General features: G+C 41.6%; 2 protein-coding genes across 2 annotated transcripts in view; one reads left to right on the plus strand and one right to left on the minus strand.

Annotated features, from left to right (window-relative positions):
* cfap299 (cilia and flagella associated protein 299) overlaps positions 1–26,323 on the plus strand; it is a 134,221-nt gene that overhangs the window by 100,832 nt on the left and 7,066 nt on the right. The gene's annotated exons all lie outside the window — the stretch shown is intronic.
* The window catches only part of prkg2 (protein kinase cGMP-dependent 2), a 37,713-nt gene that overhangs the window by 9,635 nt on the left and 1,755 nt on the right, over positions 1–26,323 (minus strand). The window contains exons 3-12 of the mRNA XM_085295527.1: positions 19,649–19,815; positions 16,664–16,777; positions 14,142–14,247; positions 13,113–13,176; positions 8,674–8,751; positions 3,281–3,375; positions 2,214–2,282; positions 1,833–1,931; positions 981–1,131; positions 285–421 (exon numbers count right to left, since the gene is read on the minus strand). Coding sequence (XP_085151653.1) covers positions 285–421; positions 981–1,131; positions 1,833–1,931; positions 2,214–2,282; positions 3,281–3,375; positions 8,674–8,751; positions 13,113–13,176; positions 14,142–14,247; positions 16,664–16,777; positions 19,649–19,815 — 1,080 coding nt within the window. The remainder of the gene's footprint in view (positions 1–284; positions 422–980; positions 1,132–1,832; positions 1,932–2,213; positions 2,283–3,280; positions 3,376–8,673; positions 8,752–13,112; positions 13,177–14,141; positions 14,248–16,663; positions 16,778–19,648; positions 19,816–26,323) is intronic.

The following is a 26,323-nucleotide window of genomic DNA, read 5'->3' on the forward strand; positions in this document are numbered from 1 at the left end:
TGTTCCACTGCATACGGTGAAATCGGATCATCGTAATCTCACAAAAGACAAAGAAAAGCTCCTGTTGCAATATTTCATAAGAAATAACCACATTTTCTTAGCAGACATCTCAATATCCCCTGCTATTCTACCCCACTGAGAAGATGTAATCTGCTCAGGTCCCCGACGGTGATCTCATCAAAAACTAATAAGCGCAGCATTGTGTTCCCAGACTAATGGAGCAGAGATTCATCATGTAGGATAAAAAATGGAAATGAGTTCCAAGGCTGGGCAAGAGGACGCACTTGACTATGAAAGGCGAGCGAGCCTCCGCGAGGATCCTCCTCTCTGAGTGGATGTGTTCTTCCTGCCTGTTGTCCACCACGTGCTTCTTTTTGATGATCTTGAGTGCAAAGGTGACATCCTCAGTCTTCACCTTCACCTGCAGATGGACATGACAGGGTGGGTGTGACTCAGCACAGACCTCAAACAGCAGGCATGGTTCCCATGTAAACACTAAGTTTACTCCTACCCATGAAAACACCGTCCTAATGAACTTTCAGTAGAGTAAATTGATGCACTATCAAAATAATAATTTCTATATGAAGAAGGTCAGATTAGATTTTGCCAGAAAACATCTAAAAGAACCTGCACAATTCTGAAAAAAAGATTCTTTGCAAAGATGAAACCAAGATTAACATGATGGGAAGAGAAAAGGATGGAGAAGAGCATCAACCATCGAACACGGTGGAGGTTACTAGTGTTTATTGATGGTGTTACTGCTGATACAACCAGCAGGATGAAGAGTGTGTAGGACTACACTCTCTGCAAAGATTCAAATGCTGCAAAACCGGTTGCGCAGCGCTCATGGATAATAACCCCAAAAAGAAATAGGATATTCTTCAGTAGGCATTCTCAATCCAACAGATTGCATTTTTTCAGTTACTGCAGACAAACTGAATGCTGGAAGATTCTCAAACTCACCAAAGGTCAGCTCTTACCAGTTCTACTCGTCCAAACCCGCCGACCCCAAGGGTAGCAATGACCTCCAGGTGATCAAAGGGCCTGGATGAAGAGAATTCGGAAACCAGTTCCTTCAGCTGGATGACGTCAGGAGACAGAGGCTGACTTTGGTGGCGTGACACAGACCTCCTGGATGGAAGACACAGACAAAAACAGAGTGTCTACCTTAACCTAAACATTTAGCAAGAGAAGCAGTAGATCATAACTACTGTACATCTGTGAGTGGAGTTTTCACATCTGTATCTTTCAAATCATAATTTATTACAATTTAAGTGAATATCTGAACATTTCATCTGCTGACAAGTGAGCCAATGAAAACTTTAACAGAGAAAAAACAGCTAACAGACGAGTGCCTCAGATGGCGAACACCAGCTTATGTTTTCATCAGAATTTTGAGCGAGTCTTCTCCTCGCTGTATTATCCGTAAAGTGTGTTTGAAAAGGGATGAATGTGTAAAGCTCACAGAGTCGTTGATAGAAGTGGAAAAGTTCGATGTGGATGCAGTAAGAACAGAAGGTTTTCAGTACTCGTTAAATACCCCGGATAAGAAGGATGGTGTGTCACGTTTCTACTTTAACTTGGTAAAAACAGCTAAACTGAAACAAGAGGTAAAAAAATCTAAGCATGAAAAAAACTATAACGTGAATCTCCTTTGCAACACAAAAACTTGCAGACATTGTATCAACCCAGAAGCTGAGAATAATTAAACATTGCAGTGATGTGCAGTTTGTTTTGCAATAAGTAGTCATTTCTCTGTAATGCAACCCATTTCTTTTTCCATGCTCAGAACATTTTTGTTCACTGTCGTGAACATCGGGTGCTGCACCTACTTGGCATGTCTCTTCTTGTCGTCGCGATCGAGTGTTGCCACGTACCCTTGGAGGTACTTCTGCAGCTCATTGAAGGTGCCCACCGTCTGATCAAATGTCCTAGAAAAAAGACATCGGCACATTAGCAAACGAACCACTGGAATGTTGGCTGATTCCAAATCTGAACTCAGATCACTGATAGCGATCGAACACGGTGAGATAACGAATGAATTTTTGTGGGAAAACGTCTGGAAAAAGAAAATGTTGACACCGGCTGAAATGTATCAGAGTACAGCTTTGTTCTTCATCATAGACTGGCGTCTTTGTTCAGAGTCATTATCGGGTGAACAAAAGCATGTCTTTTACAACCTTTTAGGCATTATTTTAAATCTCAATACTCACTCTCTGTCGATGACGAGGCACTCCACCCCGTTCTCATCAGCAATGATATTGGCAGACCTGACGTCGTCACTGAAAGAGATGTGAATCACATGCACACAAAAACTAAGACAACTGTACATTTTACAACTGTTTTCATTGTGAATTTGGCATTATGAAGCTATTTCTACCTCTGCCCACATTATGCTTTTGTGTGTTTTTTCTGTGAATACAAAACTTGAAACATTTTTAAATCATTCTGATAAACAATTCACTAAAGTTTAGTGAATAAAAAGTTATTCATGGTTACAGATTTATCGGCGGAAAGTTGACAAAGAGCCTTTAAAGTATAAAGATTTAAAATATCATGTCAGACTTTTAAGGTCAGTAGATTGATCTGAGGGTGCTATAAAGCCACTTAAAACTATGTTTCTTACTGCCATTGTTTGTATTGACAACATATCGGGAATGATGTCTGGGATCTGAAATATCACGTTACTTTGGACCTCTGACCTCATCTACAAGGTCAAATAAGATCAAACTTTCATATAATACTTTTTAAAATGGTTTTCAAAACATGTTTTTAATTTCTACTATCTTTGTTTATTGCTGCAACATTTGGGAAATGATACTGGCATAAGGAGATTCTAAACATCACATAGTTTGCATCCAAATATCATGTCACATTTCTTTTTCTTTCTTTTTTATGTGTTATGGCTTTAAAGACAAAAGAATGAGCTGCCTAATTAGTTCTTACATATAAAAGAAAACAAAAACAAAACCCTTCCCTTAAAAACACAGAGAGAGTGAGCTGGTCCTTGTTTGTTTATGATGCATCGAAGAGGGCTCCACATGATTTCCAAAGCTGTGGTTGGTTCATTTTTCAGATTTTGTCTGTATTCACTAATTAATTGTTTTGCACTATGTTATCCTAGCATTGGTCTTGGTATTGAAGCAGGTGCTGCGTTGTTACACCTCCCAATCCTTACCTTTAATATTCATCTATATAGCACCAGTCCACAACAATCCCCTGACGCTGTTTGAATATTTCAGTCTTTTGTTGACATGACCTGACTGTTGCTGTATTTTACCTTATAAGTGCTTTTTCTCCAAAGTAGTCTCCCTTCTGCAGCGTGTTGATGATCTGTGGCAGCTTGTGGGCCTCGGTGGTCTGGGTCACTTTCACCTGCACAAGACAGTTTGCTGGATGTTCATCTCTTCACCTCCTACAGACGCTTTGATTTTCTCTAATTTTTTTAAAGCACTATAAAAACATAAAATGCTAAAGAACTGAAACAACAGACATAACCTACCTTCCAAATGTTTGAGGTTAGTTTAAAGTCTTCTCTAATAGTACATAATCTGAAATGTCGTAGATAACAATTACTGATTAACATTTTGTATAATCAGGCATGATTTTTAAAGCGACGTCTACGTGGACCCGTTTTTAAAATCCTCTCTCCTCCCCTCTAGGTTTGTTAAACAGGCAGAGACTTTTAACAAACCTGTTTTCTTCAAAAAAATTAAATAGAAGACATTGACACAGTCTGCAGTACTCTCTTCATAAATCCACACAGTCAGGCCTCCATGGCCTTTAATGAAGCTTCCAGATGAGAACCTGTCTGTCTGTCAGACGATGATGTATCGCTGTTCTTTTTCTCTTGCTACTTCGGTTCAATCTAGTTTGTCCAGTTTGCAGGACAGATTAGATCTCTTTGCTAGCCTGAGGAGGCCTTGGTGTCCCTCCACTTCTGGCAGAGCTGGATGGGGAGCTGGTAGCTACGTAGCTTTAACACAACAATTTCTTCAAAATTGTTTTGGATTTCCCCTTATCTCACCTAGACGACTGTGTGACCCATGGCCTGGTTTTTCTCCTATTTTTTTTACACAGAAGTGATGTTTGGTGAAAGCAGGCCCTCAAACTGAACGAATTTATTACTTCCAGGCTGGACGACTGTAATTCATTATTATCAGGATGTCCAAAAAACCCACTGAAAAGCCTTCAGCTAATCCAAAATGCTGCAGCAAGAGTCCTGACAGGGACTAGAAAGAGAGAGCATATTTCTCCTGTTTTGGCTTCCCTTCATTGGCTTCCTGTTTAATCCAGAATTGAGTTCAAACTCCTCACATACAAGGTCTTAAATAATCAGGCCCCATCTTATCTTAATGACCTTGTAGTACCATATCACCCTATTAGAGCACTTCGCTCTCGCTCTGCAGGCCTACTTGTTGTTCCTAGAGTATTTAAAAGTAGAATGGGAGGCAGAGCCTTCAGTTTTCAGGCCCCTCTTCTGTGGAACCAGCTTCCAGTTTGGATTCAGGAGACAGACACTATCTCTACTTTTAAGATTAGGCTTCAAACTTTCCTTTTTGCTAAAGCATATAGTTAGGGCTGGACCAGGTGACCCTGAATCCTCCCTTAGTTATGCTGCAATAGACGTAGGCTGCCGGGGGATTCCCATGATGCATTGAGTTTTTCCTTTCCAGTCACCTTTCTCACTCACTATGTATTAATAGACCTCTCTGCATTGAATCATATCTGTTATTAACCTCTGTCTCTCTTCCACAGCATGTCTTTATTCTGTCTTCCTTCTCTCACCCCAACCGGTCGCAGCAGATGGCCCCGCCCCTCCCTGAGCCTGGTTCTGCCGGAGGTTTCTTCCTGTTAAAAGGGAGTTTTTCCTTCCCACTGTTGCCAAAGTGCTTGCTCATAGGGGGTCATATGATTGTTGGGTTTTTCTCTGTATCTATGAAGCGCCTTGAGGCGACTTTTGTTGTGATTTGGCGCTATATAAATAAAATTGAATTGAATTATAATGAATGATTACATTAACTATTAATTTAATGTTACAGTGCGTACACAAATGTGCTTTTAAGGAGTGTACTTAATTATACCAAATGGAACATGATGGGCCCAGTGTGATGTGGTGGTGTTGAAGTACTTTATGCTTTCCTGACTTGCTGTTTGAATAGAAGCATTATTTGCATATCAGACGTCTGGATGCTGGATGTTCATCTCTTCACCTCCTACAGACGCTTTTAATTTTCTCAATTTTTTTTTAAAGCACTATAAAAACATAAAATGCTAAAGAACTGAAACAACCTTCCAAATGTTTGAGTTTAGTTTAAAGTCTTCTCTAATAGTACATAATCCGAAATGTCGTAGATAAGTTACTGTCACGGTTTGCGGGGCAAGCCGTGTGGAGTTGAAATAGGACCCAAAATGCGGCAGCTCTGGTGCAGATGAGTGTTTATTTGACAACCGAAAATACAAACAGCAACGGTGTGGGTACCATGAAACAGGAAAACCTAAACTGGGTAGAACTAATAACACAAACCAGAAACGAGGATGCAGGGAGGTCCGGGGAATTACATACGGGAAGACGCAGGGAGACCGAGGGGAAACAACACAGACGAACCAGCAACTACTATGACAGAAGACACAACTTAAATACACTCAGAGAACACAGGGGGATTACATACAGGTGGGAACACAGCTGGGAGTAATTAACATGACGAGACTAGGGAGGCAAACTGAAAACACTCACATAAGACACAGACCTTCACAATAAAACAGGAACTTACACATGAAAGGACACAAACTAAGAAACGCGGACTAGATACAGGAACACACGGGCAGAACAGAGTAAACACTAACCAGAGGAAGAACAGAACCAAAATCGCGAAGAGAAAACACAAAACGCTGGGTCAAAAGGACCCAGGATCATGACAGTTGCTGATTAACATTTTGTATAATCAGGCATGATTTTTAAAGCGACGTCTATGTGGGCATAGACAGACCCGTTTTTAAAATCCTCTCTCCTCCCCTCTAGGTTTGTTAAACGGGCAGAGACTTTTAACAAACCTGTTTTGTTCAAAAAAATAAAATAGTCTGAAACTCAACATTTTTTCTGTAGAAGACATTGACACAGTCTGCAGTACTCTCTTCATAAATCCACACAGTCAGGCCTCCATGGCCTTTAATGAAGCTTCCAGATGAGAACCTGTCTGTTCTGTCCCTTCACTTCTGGCAGAGCTGGATGAGGTGGCCGGGGGGGGAAGCTGGTAGCTACGTAGCTTTAACACAACAATTTCTTCAAAATTGTTTTGGATTTCCCCTCATCTCACCTAGACGACTGTGTGACACATGGCCTGGTTTTTCTCCTATTTCTTTTACACAGAAGTGATGTTTGGTGAAAGCAGGCCCTCAAACTGAATGAATTATAATGAAGATTACATTAACTATTAATTTAATGTTACAGTGCGTACACAAATGTGCTTTTAAGTAGTAGTGTACTTAACATGGAACATGATGGGCCCAGTGTGATGTGGTGGTGTTGAAGTACTTTATGCTTTCCTGACTTGCTGTTTGAATAGAAGCATTATTTGCATATCAGACATCTCTGATTTTCCTCTTCAAACTGTTGCCTGCTCGAGCTGCAGGCTTCCACCATTCCACGCCTGCAGCCTGAGAGTTGTCAAACCTTTCAGTAATTTGTGAAGCACTGAAAACCAGCGGCCCACCCTGGCCGAGGTCAAGCATCCCACTGGTGGCATCGTGGTGCCGAAAAAATGCCACAATTACATCACAGCCGTTATGGTCAAAGCGTGCTTTAGCTAAGTGTCCCATTTGACCCCACTGACCTTTACTTCCCTGTTTTTCCTGATGGCAGGCACTCTCAGATGTTATTTCTACCCTCGTTTGGGGGGGTTACAAAGAGGAGGGGTGGGGGGCATTTCCTGTATTAGCCCCCTTCTTTCCAAACAACATGTGTCTCTCTTTGGTTTGGTTTGGTTAGCTTAGCGCTGAAGAGCTGCAGTCTCGGATCAGCTCATAATGGCATTTTGAGAGTCCCCGTGGACAGCTCTGGTGTCGGGTTCCCGACTTATCAGACAGACTGGCGGGTGAGTCATAGCCCTACAACTCCCCAGACTCACGTACAGTTTGGTCAACATACTGGTCGACATATTGGACTGTTACTGAGGGAAGACACTTATTCTGTGTGTGTTTTATCTTGTCTTTTGGACATTTTCTCTCTTAATGATTAAACGTTAAACGCGATATGAGGCAGGTATATTACCAAGATGCTCCTCTTTCTTTTGTTGGAGATGTGCTTACTATAAAACACTGCTGTATGCAGCGTCGTTTTCATTTGTGGAAACCAGATTGAAGCAACGTCCTGCAAAGCTTTGAGAGTCGAGCGGTGCTCGAGCAGCTGTTTGGCACTCAGGCTGAGTAACAAGAGCTTTTGCTGCAAATACGGGAGCAGCATCCGGATCTGTGCAATGGAGACATCATGTAGTCTTATCTCACCAAAGCACTTGAGGATTTATTCTATTGTTGGAAGAGAGGATTATGGCTGGTGTCCCTAATGAGTGCCATTGTTGCAGAAAATGTCTCAGAAATCTCTGCAGTGCAGCTCATGCGTTTTATATTTTTATAACTGACAATAGCAAAAACTATGAATGACAAGTTAGACTGACTGGCAACATAGAAAGCATTTACTATTTTTGATTAATAATTCTTAAAGTAAAAGTAGTAATGCACTGATGCTATTCATAAAAATGATCTAGTTTGGTTTTGGTGATTAGTTTATTCCAAAACTGCAACAACAGCAGCATCCTGCTCAGTCATGAAGCAAATATCCACAGAAATGACTGCTGAGGGCGAGGATGTACGGCTTGTTTCTTTTTGAGAACGACGGGTTATTATTAGCGTCAACATATCCCAGTTTACAGCTTATGAATGACAGGTTAGCCAAGCTCCAAAGCCCCCATTTGTTTGACTCTTTGACTCTATTTGTAATCATAATTTGCAAAAGGAGGATCAGGCTGTAATAAATAAGACTTACAACTAGTAACTGAGACCACGAACTCAACAAGAAAATGTTTACGAAGGTCGTGAATCAAGTGAGAAGTTGGATCGTTTTCTCAAATACTTCTAATAATAATGATAATAATGGATTGCATTTATATAGCGCTTTTCGAGAAACCTCAAAGCGCTTTACAATGCCACTATTCATTCACTCTCACATTCACACACTGGTGGAGGCAGCTACAGTTGTAGCCACAGCTGCCCTGGGGCAGACTGACAGAGGCGAGGCTACCATATCGCGCCATCGGCCCCTCTGGCCATCACCAGTAGGCGGTAGGTGAAGTGTCTTGCCCAAGGACACAACGACCGAGACTGTCGGAGCCGGGGCTCGAATCGGCAACCTTCCGATTATCAGACGAACTACCAACTCTTGAGCCACGATCGCTGTCAATAAGACACCCCCAAAGAATCTCCCCCTGCTGGCCAGTAGAAAGAATGCAGGTTTAAAGCACTTCTGAACTGGCTTCACTTCACAAAGGCTAAATCTTTTCTTAATATATAGTGTATCGGTGTCAGAAGCAAGTTTAGGTTAAACATAACCCTAAATTATCTTTGAATCATGTGGCTTTGTGTTCGTGCAGCTTGTTCAACAAACGACAGACACGTTACCTTTCCTTGTGCGATGATGTAAAAGGTGCTGCCCTCCTCTCCCTCTCGGATGACGTACTCGCCTTTGTCATAGTATTCCTAAAGGGAAGGAAGGGTGTGAGATCGGGGGAGGACAACCGTCAGAACTGAGACGTTGCATTGATTTAATCACTGAAGCAGCCGGTCTGATTCCTGGTAGCCGGGCCCTGCGGGCTGAGAGCAGCTGTCAGTGACGCTCAGTCATTCAGAGCCTCTCAGCCTGCTGTTCAGCAGAGATTTTCAGGGCTCATGGGGAAAATGAAAATTAAGTCAATAGAAAAATATTAATTATGATGTTTTTAATGTCTGTTAATGGGGGCTTGAGTTAGGATGAATTTGTCAGCCAATTTGTGTTTGACACATGTTTTAAATGAACACTGAATGAACCTCAAATGAATGCTTGAAATGAGGTACAAATATTTTCCGCAGAGAGGGCTGAAATTAACTTTTCAAAATGCCACAGATTTAAAAATTGCACTGAGGTTTATGATTACACAGAGACCACAGAAATGTTTTCCAATTAAACTGGTTTAAAGTGATCATTTAGATAAAATATGACGTGTATATAATTATTATATTATATGATGTGAATAGATCTATATGTGGATGGAGCTTTAAGATAATAAACTGACTATACAATGCAGACAGTAAAAAAGGTCCAGCTGACACAAAGTCAATATTCCAATTAATTCCAATTAATTTCAAATACAAATCAGTCACTGACTAATCATTTGTTACATAACTGAATCTACAAAACAGGCCCTCTAAACTCGGTGGCCGACAGGTGGACACACACCTGCGCTCTCTGTGATCTAATACTGTGTTTCTACCACTTCGCCAGTTAATTAACAAGATTTGGAATTGGTGATGCAATATTGGCCCATGATGCATCGTGAGATGATCGATGGATAGTGTCAGATGACTAGTGTAGACTCACAAGTCCCACATGGACATTTATTTTGCCACTTGGCATCCACAGGCGGAAATCATCTGCACTGGTGGACACACAGAGCCTGCTTAGAGTTCTATTGTGATACATTGTTGCTTGCTCTGTAGTGCAGATCGTGTCCCGCATCAGTGTGTTATCATAATACTACAAACATTACTCATGGGTGAAAAGACAATTAGTCAGCCAATCAGAAACATCATATAATAAAAGCTGTTATGTAGTTCAGTCATCATGACACGCTCCAGCGACTTAAAATCACGCTGGACTTGTTTCCGAGTTTAACTTTAGGAACGTCATAAAACCGAGCGACACTGAAATTCTCGAGTCAAACACTGAGGTACAGCACGTTCTGCCAGCTCTCTTCCAGAAACAGATTCCTCCGCTTCATCCTGTCAGTCGCTGTTTCTCTGAAACCAACATCTCAAGCATCCCAACCGCAGCATTAAAACCAGACCGCTGAATCAGCGAGCTGGCAGATCGCCTTCCATTTTAAAGCTTTTAGGTGAAGAAAGGGAAGCGCGACGAATGAAGGTGACCAGGATGAAATGTTGCCTGGGACAGAGGCCAAGTTCCTGCAGCTGAGACAACCATCCGCGGCTATAATCCATTTGACTATAGAGGACCAGAAGTGAACAAACAAATCAAAGCAACCACGCGTAAACATTCCCGGGTGTTTACTGTCAAAACTCTTGACACAAGTGGCATTTTCCTTGAGCGTCCGAGACTGTTTACGCCCCGTTTACGCTTCAGGAGAGCCTAGTTTAACACCCGTCAGTGACAGCGGAGACAACATGCCAGGGCTTTGTTTATAAAGACTGTCTGGATCAAGATGTAGAGGTGCAGATGAGCGACGGCGTTTGACTTGTGTCTCAGGTTTGTTATACCAGACAACTAAGCTTGTCAAATTTAAACGCACGCCTCTTTACGAAAAGTCCTCTAACCTCCAACAATTAAATGCCCTTCTGTCCTACTTTACACTAACTTCTGGTTTGGTCAGTGGCAGACAGCCACTTGTGCTCAGCTGTGTTTGAGTTAAGTTCGAGTGCAGTCATTCTGTTTGTTTCCAGTCAGTCAATGAGGAACAGCAGACACTAAAAATGCATGTTTCTCCATGCTTGAAGTTGCAGATGCACTGTGACAGGGATCACTCTAGTCTTTAGCAGCCCCCACGTGGACAGGCTTCCCAGTGCAGCCCCCTGAACGCATCGTGCTGATTTCAAAGAACTGTTGAAACAGTGATGATATGCACACTCGTGCATGATTTCTAAAGTGTTCACGACAGTGACGGAAGGAGATTTTTTTGGTCTTTCCCACAGACTGACACTGTATTTGTGGGGCATGAAAGAAGGGGCACCCATGCCTTTTGAAATAAATTATTAAATAACACCATACTTAAGTTAAATAATAAATGAGGATTTTGCTGCCTCTCCACTATTCCAGACTGCAATCAGTGCTATAGATGGCGGCTTACCCCCTGCACTCCAAGCATAACCAAAATCATTTTATGTTTCCATGGTGAACATAATTAAATCATACATGATCTGCAAAATTCAACAACTTGACACTTGTTAAATTTATTCTTGTCGAGATGAAGTGATGCAATCTTCCAAGAGTGGTTAACTGTCTGGACCTGCGATATCACAAGATCACGCAAGATTTCAAACCACAGGAAAATCACTGGAGTTATAAGAGGCAGAAAAGCATACGCACATCACGTGTTTGTGGTTTAACCTGTCAAGGACAAAAACTTAGAAAATTCTGCATCAAGCCTTGTAATCATAGCTTTCTTATTTTATTTTTTTTTTACTGTCTGGTGTGACAGCTCGGCAGTGGCGTTTCACCAGTGCTAACAGCAAGAATCCACCAACTGGCCATGGGACCATGGGTTCTCTCTGGGTACGCCACACTCCAAAGACATGCAGTTGGGTTAGGTTAATTGGTGAAAAAGTCTAAATTGCCCAGAGATGTGAATTGAGTGCAAATGTTGTCTGTCTCTGTGTGTTAGCCCTGCGATACACTGGCGACCCTGATAACAATAAGCGAAAGAGACTGGATGGATGGAGTGACGGATATACCAAAGCTGTTATAAATCCATTAAAGTTTCATGTTAACACTCCAAAGAATAACTCTTTAAATGAACTTAAAACAATCATGGATTTCCACAATAATAAATGGCTTTCTATTAGCATTAAGTACTTTTGTTGGACTAATGTCATTTACATGGGTTGAATCAACTTACTTAAATTAACTTGGACTCAACTGCAGTAAATAAATTGATTCGTCATTGATTAATTAAGCTGATCCAACTCAGCTACATTAAGTTGAAATAACAGAATTGTGTAATGCTAAAATTAAAGCACTTTAATCACTTGGAAATCCTTTTCATGATTTTTTTCGAGTGCGTTTTCATCTGCTCTGCATCCTTGGTGAGCTGAGTGTCGGGCCACCTGCTGTGGGATCTGGTTAGTTTGTCTCTTCAGCTCACACTGGAGCTTAAATTTTAAGCATCTGAATCTGAGCTTGTTAGCCGAGCTGGGCTTCAGCATTCAGGCTCCGACTCCAGGCTGCAACTTTCAGGGTTGGCTTGTCAATCCACGTGATGACATGACAAGATGTTGCACGCCAGGCGCACAAGTGAATGAAAGGATACATTCTTTTCGTTGCTGTTTTATGTTTTTACTTTCAACAGACCCACTTTTTTTGGTCACTGAATCTTTCCAGTTCAAATTCCAACCAGCTGATCATACTGAAAATCATCAGAGAGACCTAAAAACAACTACTCCCTTCACACACTCACATGCAAAACACACCAAATTCCATTCCCCCACTGTTTGACAAGACGCTTCAATACTATCTGCCGGATTCTCACTGAACATCTGCACCGCTATTAGGTTACAGCTGCCCCCCTGAGAGGCAACAGAATCAGCTCCATTAGAAATGACTGAATAAGGAGATTCTCGTAGCAGGACGAGCGACGACCGCAAAGATCGTCCTTGAAGTTTCCATTGTGAAAAGAAGCTGAGAAAGCGCTGCAGAAATGCAATGCTTACGGAGAAAAAACGGACTATGCACGGGTCTCCTGCATGCTTCGGCTTACACAGTTACACACACTTCATGGTCTCACACCAAAAGCCTGTCACTCGCACATCTTTAAGAAATCACTCGTCCCCCATTTGAATAAACAGTTTCTGGGGCCTTAGTCAAATAATTATGGTAACAATATACAGCACCCAGCGATGACAGCAATAATATCGGCTCTGTTCATCAACAAGGTAATTTGTGAGGTCTTGCAACTGGCGGCAGAACGAATATGCTGACATGCAGTAATGGTATATGGCCAAATGGTAATGATATTTTGACAGCAGCTATCTGCAAAGCTGGGGCTCCCACGAGCTGCCAGAAGGTTGTGCAATACTGAGGCAATACAATGAAAAGTCAGGAGAAATAAAGATAATTTGACAGAATAACTTACCACCTCCAGGCAGTCCACTATTTTGCTTAGCTTGTCGTCTGGTAGATTAGCCAAAAGTGAAACACTGACGCAAAAGAAAAAGAAAAAACAGGCATTACATTGTTAAAACAAATCACTACATGTTATTATGCAGAACCTGGTTTCCTGTGTCACAGGACACCAGTTTCAGACAGTGCAACAAATCGATCATTTGTTTAATGTCTCGTGGTATTGACTTAGATCCTGTGACCCAGTTTTGATGATAAAATACACTTGCGTAGCATTTTATCATGACCTGAAGCAAACCTTCCTCACTGACCCACAAACCGTCTTTGGTGTTGTCTTGACAACACTGGACCCCAAAGGCAAAGACAGAAAATGTCTGCACAAGGAGGCAAGACGGGTGGCGGTGGCACAAATCACAGGATGTTTCTTATAGTTTTGGCCCTCGGCGAGAGGTGTTTTACCTAATCTGGTCACGTCAGGTACACACCCCACCCTCCCACTGTTAAAGTCTTTATTTTGGGAGGGGCAACCAATCAGAAGAAAGCCAAGATAAGAAAGCTAAGCTTCCTAAAGAAAGATGAGAAGAAAGCAGAAACAGTTTGTTGTTGTTGTTGATCTAAAGGGCTGCATCGAGCACCAGTATTACGTAAAAGGATTATTTTGAACTGTGAATCATGCACAGCTATTCTAGTAGACTCCAAGAATAAAAACACTGAGCTGGGAATGAGCAAAATAGGTCCCAGTTTGGACATAGTTTGGCACTAAAAATATTTGGTTAGGTGTGGAAAACGGTCCTGTTTGGGGTTGAAATAGACAGCTTTGTTCCTGCATGCTGGAAAAAAGTTGTGAAAAAGATGTAAAATGTGACACCACGGGGTGAAGAACCTATTCATGAGGAGTAAAGTGAAGCTGCTCTTGCTATTGCTCTGACCGCACCAACACCACCGGACATCTTGTATTCATATGTCTGTTAAATGTCTCATTTGATCATTTTATTGGTGTCAGGAGTTTTTGTTGGACAGTCTTAGTGGACTTGAAGCTAACCTTCGGAGGAAGTTGCGATACTGTTCGTGTCGTGTCTCGGCCGTCCTCCTCATAATGTTCTGGAAAACTTCCCGATCCAAAACCCACGTCCTCACTTTGTTCACAGCTGTAGAAGCAACACAACATGCATCAGTACCACTACATGACAGCTGACTGACAGCTGGTTTAAAAGCAGCGTGTGCTGATAACAGCCATGCTGGAAAACTCACAGCACCTTGTCATTAGACACATGAAAATGCTTTGTTTTTCCAAATGGACAAAGGAGGTGAGAAAAACACTGTAATCTGTCCTTTATCTTGATGCTGAGTCACTTCAAATCAACAGAAACTCTGAGGCGGGCCTCTGTTGGTAAAAGGAGGAAGTAGCTGTGAAGGTTTGACATGAACCAGTAGCAAAGAAAGAGCTGCTCTTTATCTGCTTCATCTGTTATCACGGAAAACCCACTGAGAGGCTTGTCAAACTGTCAGGGGTTTTCCAGTGCACCCTGAATATTGAGGTCATTTTGGCCCCCTTCCCCCAAGGACCAGCAGTCAATTTACTTGGTTAAATATACAAACTGAGACAAAGAGCACTCACATACTACATGGTATGCACTTTCCAAATGCCAAGAAGACAAAAACCAATCAGCACGAAAAGCTGCGGCTGTCATGTAAAGCCTCTGTCAACACAACCGCGCTGACGCGTGTTTGCTTCCCATCCAGGTTCTTCTGCTCAGCGTTTTAAGAAGCCTGAAACTCGGACGGAGGTCACTCCTGATTCTTTTGTTATTGACGTCATTCTGGAAGTTTCACAAATGCAACGTCAAAGCGATATGCATCGACATATCGATTATTTCTTTTTTGTTTCTTCTACTCATATAATGCTTTATTGTCTGCCTGTGCTCTCAGCAGAAGTCCAGGAATAAGGACAGGAACCCCTCATCGAGAAAAGGGACAGTTATTAGAATTTAAACCTCGCCTGTAAGATTCTGAGCTGAGCACAGAGTCATGTCACAGGCGTCACGGCAAAAATCTGGTTAAATTTGATGTGTGAGGCTAAATGTCTGGATCACAGCAGTTGTTTTAACAATTCAAACACACACGTCTTTAATCTTTTAATACATGCGCCTGACGCTTTCTTTAAATGTGACGTCACTGAGATCACACAGCCATACAACGTCCACTCCACACACACAGACACGCTTCCCACAGGGTCGCGTCTCCCTGTTCAGCAATGACACGTCTGCGGCGTCTGGACAGTAACTATAGATGTTAGAGCAGTGTGGTGTTGCAGCGGTTAGCACTGCTGCCTCTCAGCAAGAAGGTTGTTGGTTCAATTCTACTCTTTAAAGAATTTAACGAGGAGTGTGGAGGATCAAACGTCCCTTTCACTTTCCTGCCAAATGTAAAGGGGTGTATTTTCCCTGATCTTTTTCACTTTTTATCCAAACCTCAGTGTTCTTCTTCATCTTTTTAACATCTGCTCAACAAGTTTTGGGGATATCAGTGGATTATTTCGGTCACCTAGGAATTAAAAATCCCAGAGCCATTTTTTTTTTCATTTATGCTCAGTGAGCAGCTTTCACCGGAAACAACAAGGTGCCATCTTGAAACACATTAATCAGATTTCATAATATATTCATGGCTGTCATGCCCAAGGCCTTCTTCAAAGACGAATAACTGCCAGAGACCATTGTTGTATTAAACTTAAACACAGAATAGAATTGACAGTCTTCAATGGGCTTTCGGATTTCCTACTTCTTTCCTGTCCCACTATCAGAGCTCTGCTAGTTCTGCTCCGTATGTGTAACCTGATGATAAACTTTTAAACTGGAACACTGCGACGCTGCATGTAAAGGTACAGTCTGGAAAAAGGAGGAAATGGGACACTGGGCATTAGGCTTGCGTTACATTTGGTGTTTGATTTTGTCTGCTGCGTGGGTCGCGGGTGATTCAAACCCTGGGGCACTCGGTGTGTTTCAACCTTAAAAAAAGCGTCCTAAACACACTGAGCTCTGATGTAGTTTCACTCTCTACTGTACAAATTCAAAACAAGCAAAAAGAATTATGGATGCACAGCCACATTAGATCCAGCTGTGCAGAAAATACTTACTTACTTCTTAGATTTTTCTCCTGTTTGTTGACAAAGAATTTTATGAGAAGTCGTACATTAAAGGAAGAAAATAGAGCATAAAACATAAAACAGCAGCTTAAGTGCTCCTTGACATTAATCCTTGTCTTGTCTGTGGATCTCTGAAAGGATGAATAAAACACAGACATTCCCTGGTTTGATGTTTTTGTGGTGCTGGTGCAAAATCTTCAGGTGTTCAGCTGGCTTGAGATCTGGTGACTCTCAGTGTCACAAGATGTGTGAATCACTTTTCTGGTCACTGAACCATTCAGTAACCCCGAGTGCATCATCAGCTGCACGAAACCATCAGGGCAGAAGGCTTTCACTGGAAGGTAAAGGTGATCATCCAGAACCAGTTTGCATTGATTTTAGTGGGAAAAAGCTGTATGACTCTAAAACAGATTTGCCTTTACCTCGCACTGATGCGGTCCGCGTGCAGTTGTACAGAATGGCTAACTCCCCAAACGCAGTCCACACCATTATCGATGTGATCAGTTTGTTATGCTGAAACACATCCAGCTTCCCATCTGCAAATATGAAACAAGGACAATCAATAGGTTAAATTTTTAAACCCCAAATTTAGGACACAGACGATGAACATATCAGGAGCTAACTGAGTGACTTTTACATCTCACTTCATTCATTAAGGTCACGGTAATATCGTCTGGGTGAAGCTTCATTAGGTTTGTGTGCTTTTCAGGATTTCACCTGGCAGACGTGCCTCTTTAATATGCTGCTTCTCAGATTTATCAGGAAGAGAGAACATTTCCATTAAATTTCTAAATCTGCATATGAGACCAGAAACCCCACAAATGTCCCTTCTTTTTCATCTCCACTATAATAGAAATTGTAGCACAAATCATGATTAAAGAAGAGTTCTTTAGTCATTATAATTAGCAGCTGCTGATGTCTGCGTGAGTATTTAAAACCTCTGATGATGAATAATTATTCATCAGAGCTGTTTTGGTAACTCTTCACAGCACAAAACAAACGCTGTGTCGATTTAGCTCAGGTGCTGAAACGTCAGAGCTCAGCAGATCAACAAACCAGGACTCTGTAATCACTGAATTTTGATGCGGTTTCCTGCCCAGGGTGAGACATCACTTTAACACCAGACGGCAGAAGAAATACTTACGTTGTCTCTGACGAGCAAATGTCAGTTACTGGCAGAGGACAGACCATTGCTCTGAGGCCGCGTGGTCTTTTAAAAATACACTTAGTTGCCTGGTTACAACCAAATATAAACTGAATTTATTAATACATGAATACATCTAAATGAATAAGAAAGAAAAGATGAGGGGAGGGTGGGTAACTGTGAATGTATTAAAAATAAAGACGTAGTGGGTTATAGTGCATTTCACTCAATGTCCTTCCAAAATGAACTTTTTCTCTCTCCTGCCATGAATACATCACACCAGCTACATTAATTCAGTTCACTTCAGTTTTATTTATATAGCAACAAATCACAGCAGCAGTTTCCTCGAGGTGCGCTATATTGAAAGGTAGAGACCCTACAATAATACAGAGAAAACCCCAACGATTACATGACCTCCTCTGAGCAAGCACTTGGCAAACGTGGGAAGGAAGAACTCCCTTCTAACAGGAAGAATCCTCCAAGTGAACCTGGCTCAGGAAGGCGCAGCCATCTGATTATCAAATTCGTGGCTGACGCTGATGATTTAGAGAAAAATTTACCAGAAGCCGGTGCAGTTATTTATTTATTTATTTTCATTCCTCGCCTCTTTTAAAGGGAAACAGAGAAATTTTCATTAAATAAATGAAGTCTTTTCTTTGAGCAATTAAATTGATGAAAATTAGCCACATTTACTGACTGAAATATTTGCCGTTATGCCATCGACAGCCAACGAGATTTTGGTCTGTAGCGCTGAACTGATAAATCAGTGCATCCCTCCGTACTCTTCACTCAAGAAAGTACGAGAAATACAAACCCTAACCCTAACCCCCCTAACCCTACCCCTATTGTTTCAACACACTCATCGGGTGGTGTTTTATAAAACCCAAGCCTTGTTACACTTTGGACATCTCACCAACCTCGACTACACCGAGGCCAAATTCATGACCTCTGAGTTTTGTAATCGCTGCCTGTTCCCAACGAGAAAACACATTTCTCTCCTTTATTAACACGAGTGAGAAAAAATGTAAGCAGAAGACTCCCAAGTGGGATCTGCTGTCTGCACTTGTGTTAAATGTTCTGCAAATCCATTTATTTCTGTGTTATTCTTTGGAGAAGTGAAAAAGCTTTTTACTGGTTTCCCTTCAGTTCCTAAGAGAAACCACATGTAATCAACACTAAGTGAATGCATTTCAGGTTAGAAAAACACTGACAAAGAGCAGCAAAATAACTGGGAAAAAAATTCCCAGAATCAGCCCCAACAAAAGCAAAACAAATGTCTGAAGAAATGGTGGCGCGTTACCCAAGGAGGATGCACAATGTCCCTCATGCACCAGACAGGGAAATGAAAGGCAGGTGCCTTTCATTTCCCTGTCTGGAAGGGCATCCAGCACATGTATATGTGGCCACTGTGGCGCCTGCATGTGAATAAGAGCAGCTTAAAGTAGCTTCTAATTGGATGATCAAACTTTCTGCCCTTCATCGTTTGTGCATGTGTGAAATCTGTACATTAAAAGTCAAATTGTAACTTTCAAAAGTAGCCCTCCATATATCCATTTTCATGACATCTGAGGCTTTAACAAAAACAAAGCACAGATGGTGCAGCTGTGCCGCACAACACAGTTAATTGACATCGCTTTAAAAAGCCCTTTGCCTGGACTCCTGTTTCTCTCTCTCCTCCTCCGCTTGCATCACTGGTGGGAGGGACTAAGCTGTGAGGCGAGGAATCAAGGATTTAATCAAGTGAGAAACAAGAAATGTCCTTTAATCCAAAAGCCTTATCAAAGCCAGGCCTTCTAGCAAGGGCACGTTCAAACCTGAAAATGATGCTCAACGTTTTGCTGTGAACATTTCTCCTCAAAAGGATGCGATAACGGGCAACAGGACAACCTCCAAAGTTATTTGCTACCTCACCACAGCGTCTTGTATATTCACCCTGTTGTGTTTGAAAAGCATGCATACAGAGAGTGGGCTTCTTTTGGTGCAAAACTTGAGTGACCTAACAGGTTAATAACAAACCACCAACAAAAAGAAAACAAGTCAAAAAACTTGAACGCAGCCCAGCTGGTGATGCAAACTGTTGCTTCCTCATAGCACATGGCTTCACATGTTGCTCTGGCTTCTCATTGGGCATTATGTGTCATATGACATCTTACACAAACGTCGGTGCCACAAGAATAAGCATGCAACAGTAAACTGAAGCAAGCGGTGGAAGGAAGTTTATTTTTCCTTTCAAACTTAAGAAGATGACAGGAAGCGAAAGTACCTGCCAGGACAAACAGATGGTTCCCAGGCTCTCCCTGCTTGATGACGTACTCTCCCTGCTGGTAAGTGTGCTCATACATGCACTCCACCATGTCTTTGATCTGCTGCAGCTCAAGCCTCTTCAGGTATTGGTTCTTGTTGAGGGCATCTGTCAGCAGCTTCTTTACACTGTCACAGACAGCAACAGGAGAAAAGTTAGAGAACCGAGCTTTACCGAGTGTTGCTGTTTGAAGATTAGAAAGCACAGTCTGTGTTCCCTGTAAGATATGAAAGAGTGAACATGACTGCAGGAGCAGTTACAGGCCCGCTGCTTTGTTTATCACTCGGAAACGTTTGCGTTTGTGTTTTTGTTCTTCTTTTAGGAGATGAGAGATTCAGGAGTGAAAGTAGTGGAACCAAACTATAGTCAGCTGCTTTTACTCCTGCACTTTATTTTGAATTAAGTAAATACTGCACGGGAGAAAAGCAAAGACAGAAAGAAGAAACTTTTACTTATCAGTGGAGAGATGACTTTGAGTCTCTTCACTTCCTTTCTTGGTTTTCACGTTTTCCTTTCTCCCCTTTCCATCTGTGTCTGTTTCATCCCACAAATTATACTTTAAACACTGAAAACCATAAAAGTCAGCTCTTATATATTTAACCAATGTGATCTTTTGTTTTCATGGACAGTTATTTGGAGTCTGATATACATTTAAATGCTGTAAAAAGATTCTACGGTGAGAGTAGTTTTCCTCAGAGGGACCGCTCACCCCAGCATCAAAGGTAGATGTTGGTGTTTTCAGTGCGGTTCAGTGCTTTCTTATGCTGTAGAACCAACCACTCAGTTCTTTGGAAAATAATTCTGATTAACATCAAAAAGAAATGATTAGAATATTAGCAGAAATTCTGTTATTTTCTTTTTGCACTTTTACATTTTCATAACTCTTAACATAGTGACAAGCGCCTAAAACTGTTTCCCAGCCTTATATGAAATTTGTACACAAGTTAAATTCACTCACAGGTTGGAATTATTTCTTTAAAATCTGCGTTGCAATCATTCTTTATTATGAGCTTAATCTCTTCAAATTTTTCTAATTTTATAGTTTGATCTTTGTTTTTAAAATATGCCGTCCACATTTCTGACGGGTCACATGGTGCAAACCCACTCTTCATCAGACAGTTATGCAAAAAGTCCCCATATAAACAAACAAACCAGGGGAAAAAACAACATAAATGAAAAATAGAAAAGGTATAAGAATAAATAATAAATATTTATTTATTTTCGTTTTTTAGGCACATGATATTAATGAAAAACTCATATACATATTAGAGTGGCTGTTTTTCTATGAATTGGTGTCTGTGTCTGACTGGACATCCTCTCCGTGCGTGTTATTATCTGAAGAGCAGATGTGCTTAAAACATTACAGCTTTCTTGATGCAATAAACTGAAATTAGACTCCTGCAGAGTGTGAGCTTTTGATTTGACTTATTTTCTCCTCAACATCTGCCCCATTTCTTTCTTTCTTTCTTTTTTGCATATGCTGCAAACATCACCTGAGAGAACGTGCTCATGTCTAGATTGGAAATCCCTGGATTGACTTGAGTTGAAAACCACCTTTGTGTGGCTCTTAGCCTGATTGATGATGTGAGGGTAAGTGCAGTCAGATAAGGAAAAGACTCGTGTAGTCATGCAAAAACCTTGTTGTGATCACTTTAACATAGGAATTATTTTCTTTCTGTCCTCATGCTTGTGCCAGCGGATTCCTGTTGTTGATCTACAGCCAACAACAGGAATCAGCTGGCACAAGCATGAACTTCCTGTCTGCGGTGATGGGTGCTTACGTCTGCACAGCGACATGTTTAGAAAGAAAATAGTTATTGATGAAACCGACCCAAAGATTGCAAACTAGCTCTGCCAGACCACTCTAGTCACCACTTGCTCATCACTCTCCAGTTCATATGTGTATCATGTTTGTAGAGAAGGTAAGATGCCAAACCTTGACTGCATCGTTCTGCGATAATAAATCATCTCAAGTGACATCTGACTAAACAAAGTTTGTGGATTTTTATTGTTATAATGTAACCAGGTCTTAATTTCTGCAAAGAGATGTCTCTGCAGCCTCTCCACACCCAAGTAACTTGGACAGATAACCAGCCATGGATGGGGTCACTTTAAGTGAGCTGCTTTACTTGCTCTGCTGAAGTTTCCTTCTCCCACCACTGATTACACTTTCACGGTGAGTTACTGATCCGTCAGGCAGGACTCCCACATCTACATTACTCACCACATTTTAAATATTTTGTCTCCTGTGAAATGATGAGTATTCGCAGCCCCGGGGCTCCCTCCTGAAAACAGATCGAGTAAAATTGGGGAAAACATAAAATCATCACGAGCTGTCAAAGTTCACCGATGTGCATTTGAACAGCTGCAGCGAGGGGATGTATACGGCGAAGACATCATCTCCTTTGGGGAGCTGTGAAAAGGTTAGGAGGCACGGTTGAATGCTAACTATAGATCACGAGAGCGAGTCGGACCTCGGAGAGGCGCACGGTGCGAGAGCTGGGTGGTCTGTTTATCCACCTTATCGTGTGTGATGAATTATCACTCTGGGCTTCATAAAAAGAAAGCAGCTGACATGCAGCCCTTTATTTTTCAGCCAACATCCCTTCCTCCCACCTAGCTGTGTCATTACCCTCCAACATGTTACCGTCATTCACACAAGTGTTGCGTATCAAAGCCTGCCTACATGAGGGTACCAGACGGCCTCATTTACATTCGTTTTGGTTATATAATCCATGCTGGGCTTATTAGCGACACATGTTTTAAACATGAGGATCGCATTGAGAGGGAGGGAGACTGCATGCTATTGTTTATTCACTGCAGAGCTCTGCGTTCGGCTTGTACGATCTGAGGAACACTCACGATGACAAAAATCTATTTTACTTTCATGCTGGAAATCTAACAACACTTCATGTGTTCATTAAAAGACCTTTTAAGTTGTTTTGCTTGTGCCTGAGCTACTTATGTGTGCAGTAAATGATGGCACATGAGGGGGGGTGAGTTGGGTCCCACGTTTTAGTTGTTGGTCTCAGTTGGGTTTGATCACAGGATCTCTGTACACTCTTCCAGACCGCCTAAACAAATGTAAAACACGACTCAATCGCTCGGAAATTGCTGCATTTGCTCTTATTTAAACCGCTTAAGAACAAAAGCGGCAGAATGCCAAATCAGAGGAGCCGAGGAAACACGGGTGGCATCTGTTACGTGGTCAGTAAAATTAAAGAGAAACAATCATATTGATGATGCATGAAGTATCTGGATCATTTGAAAACTTTCATTGACTGCTGTTGATCCAAATGAGATCAGCGCCACTGAAGATGACCATCATTAAGTTTAACCTGAAGCACAGACTTGGTGTCTAAGAATAAACGGCACTACAAAGATGATAAAGCTATTTTTAAGGGAAAGGTATTATTTGAAGATCAGGGTTGATAAAGCTGCTTCATCTGAAACATCTGCCTCTGTTTCTAATTTCCACAAAGTTTCATAGTTGTGGGAAATTGTCTCACATGGGCTTTTTGGAGCCTTTGATATTAGATTTTTGTGCTACATGTCTCAGGCTATTCACTCTCTTATCAAGTGTAAAATTGAATAAAATGGGCAGGAAGTCTTAAAGAGTTTGATAGAAATGCCCTCTGAGGTCCACATCAGTCATCTGCAGTGAGCTTAGCTAACAGTCTAAAAATAGAACATAGGTTATGGAAAGCTCAACTAGAGCACACTTATCACGTTTATCGTGCTTGTTTACAGTCCACTGCAGTCTGTACGCTCAGCCAATGAGCAGCTCTCATACATAAAAGTGTTATCGACCTTCAAGTGCATTTCTAAACCTAATGATTATAAAGGCACCGCTTCCTTCCTGAGGAAGGTGGTGTCCAAATGTTTATCTGGCTTCTTTATATTGCGTGTGTGTATCTGTGTATCCATATATAAACTAGCTCATTCATTTTTCATATGAACATATAAATAATGGACAACCAAAGCAATGTTAAAGGCAACTTTAAAAAATGCTTTTATCAAAGTTCAAAATGACCTTTAAACAGATTTATAAGAGAAAAGCTAAAAACTGTTGGGTGGCAGCCAGTCAGGATTAAAGCTGGCTGCACTGAAGAAGAGCTGCGCAGCTGTGCAGCAGGTTTGATGTAGAAGGTTTTTAGATTGGTGGCTTCATTTATAAAACATAATCATGATGAATTTTTGTGTGACTAAAGCAGAAAGTCATGTTTGTATAACTCCTAACTTTGAAGTGGGTGAAAATCTTTTCCACAGTGTGCGTCTGCTCTCCCTCCCACAGCAGTGATGATCGAGCTTCAGTTCATCTCGGTGTGGGTAACTTTTTTTTTTTTTTTTCATGACTGCTGGTCACTGGTTTGGATTTGCCAACCCGCCATTCAGTCCCCTCAACGTGTGCTGCATGGTCATGCCTAATGACTGTCTGCTGATATTCAGGTTTCAGACAAGTTTTTCTAACACAAAAATGTTTGGGGATTTTGGACACACTGAGATTGCTGTCTCACTGCTCTCTGACAACCACTCGCAGCAGAGATGATCAGGCTCAGTTCAGCTTATTGATGCCAAGTTAGCGTCTGAACCTAGACACTCGGAAACCTTTCACCCCCCTTCAGCATCTTTTTAAATTTTTAAAAATGTTCCTAGGGAAAAATAAATTGGGCTCTTTCACTGTTGGGATGAGCCACACCTCCCTCTGTGCTGTTCAGTGAGCAGCGGCATCCACAGTTTGTTCACTGTGATAGAGGCAGCGTCCTCTCTGACTGATCACAGCACTATCGATAAACTTATGCAGTCTGATTTTTACCAGACAACAAAATACGAGTCTCTGTTGAAGCTTTGACTAATCAGTGTGGATTACCAAAGAATCTCAAAAGCTGAAAACTGGTATTCAGGAGAGCAGTACATCACGGCCCACGGTTCCTCCTGACTAAGCCTTCTTGTTTTCTGGCATTTTATGAGTGGATTCTACAAGACGGGCACCATCAGTTTAGGTTGATTTGAGATTTATAGATGGCAGATGTGATCCGCAGCTTCTTTTATGATTTGAATGCAAGTTCGGACATAAATCGAAGAAAGTTTTCGAAATTGGGCTCCTGCTGTGTGTAGCAAAATCACACAGAGGCTTTAAATCCAACATGCTGTACTTTGGCAGTTTAACCAAAGACTGCAGATAAAAAAATGGAGATACCTACTGTTACATCGTTAGTTTGTGAAGACCCTCAGCAACTGAGTGAGGAATACTGACACTGCAGGTTCACACAGGACTTCTTATCAACGCGTGACCTGCTTTAACAGCCTTTGTTCTACTAGTAAAACTTAAGTAAAGTAAAACCTAAAACTGGCAATTGAGACAATAAACGTAATGTTTTCTGTCTCCTATACATGGGGCCTTTTTTGGCAGTGAAGTTGCCCCCTACTGGTCGTTGGAGGTTATATCTCCAACAACAGTTGTAGTATGAAGATCAGCGATTGCACGACCAGCGCGTTTCAGCTTGCGGCCTTCATCGGGGTCATCGGGGTGATAAAGCTATAATGATTTTCTTTTTACTCTAAATGTTGTAGTTTTAACCTCTTCAGACTTTTTGTTCTTCTGCTCTGCCCCTACTGGCCATTACAAGGAATGCAAGTTTAGGTCACGTCAACAGTAGCTTTTCATTTCAGACCTGGAAGCTACAACAATACTAAAGGCCCTGCTTGTGCTGATTTCTCTGCCTGCTTCCAGCCACTAGAGGGCAGACAGGTCAACTATGACTGATTGGCCAAATTAATCTTCTTGTTTTGGGTGTCAACATTCAGTTGAGACATTTTTACAAATCATCATCTTACTCTTTGAGAGAAAGAGAAAAGGAAGATTTGCCTCACTGACTTACTTTTTTTTATTATGTCAAGCTAACATGCCCTTTAAATGTCCTCCTGCTTTTAGAGACTTGATCCCGTGAAACATTCTTAGTTCAGCTGACTGTACTAACTTGATATACCTCTTGTTGGGCTGGGACTTACTGTAATACAAAGTGAGAGCAAAGGTCAATAAAATAAGAAGACAAATTCAATTTGAAATGACAGGAAGGACGGAGCCCTGAGTTTACATCATTTTCATTTATGCCTGTTTGCACCTGCTGGTGTGAGATAGTCACTCAGTATTATTTCAGGTTGTGAACATGCTTCCTTGTTATTTATCTTGGACGGTAAGCATGGACTACATAGCAAAATATAAATGCACTTTTATATGTTCAACATCTCCAAAACCAACGTTAATGTGCTGCTGTAACGGCCTCAGCTCTTCTGGTTTCAGGATTTCTATCAGGTTTTATGCCCGTGACCACTAATGAGGCTAAATACTGGTGCTGGGTGCTAAATGCCTGTGGCTCATCCCAAAGGTGCTGGATTGGGTTGTGGTGAGGGTTCCTCCACACCAAACTGCTGAAAGCGTTTCCTTACGGGCCTGTCTCTGTTTCATCGTGTTGAAACAGAAGGAAAGGCATAAACAGTCTGGAGGAAGAATGATTTCTAAAAGTGTACTGTGCAGTGCGATACACAGCGGGACATTTTTTAATTCGACGCTCTGACTTTGACTCTATGGTGTGGGTCACTTCTTTTTGAGCCCGTGAAAAACAGAAAACCTCA

Source organism: Mchenga conophoros, linkage group LG12 (genome assembly GCF_057382185.1).
Source record: "Mchenga conophoros isolate Kocher_MC1m ecotype Shallow Benthic linkage group LG12, M_conophoros_male_GT1.1, whole genome shotgun sequence".
Taxonomy (NCBI): Eukaryota; Metazoa; Chordata; class Actinopteri; order Cichliformes; family Cichlidae; genus Mchenga; species Mchenga conophoros.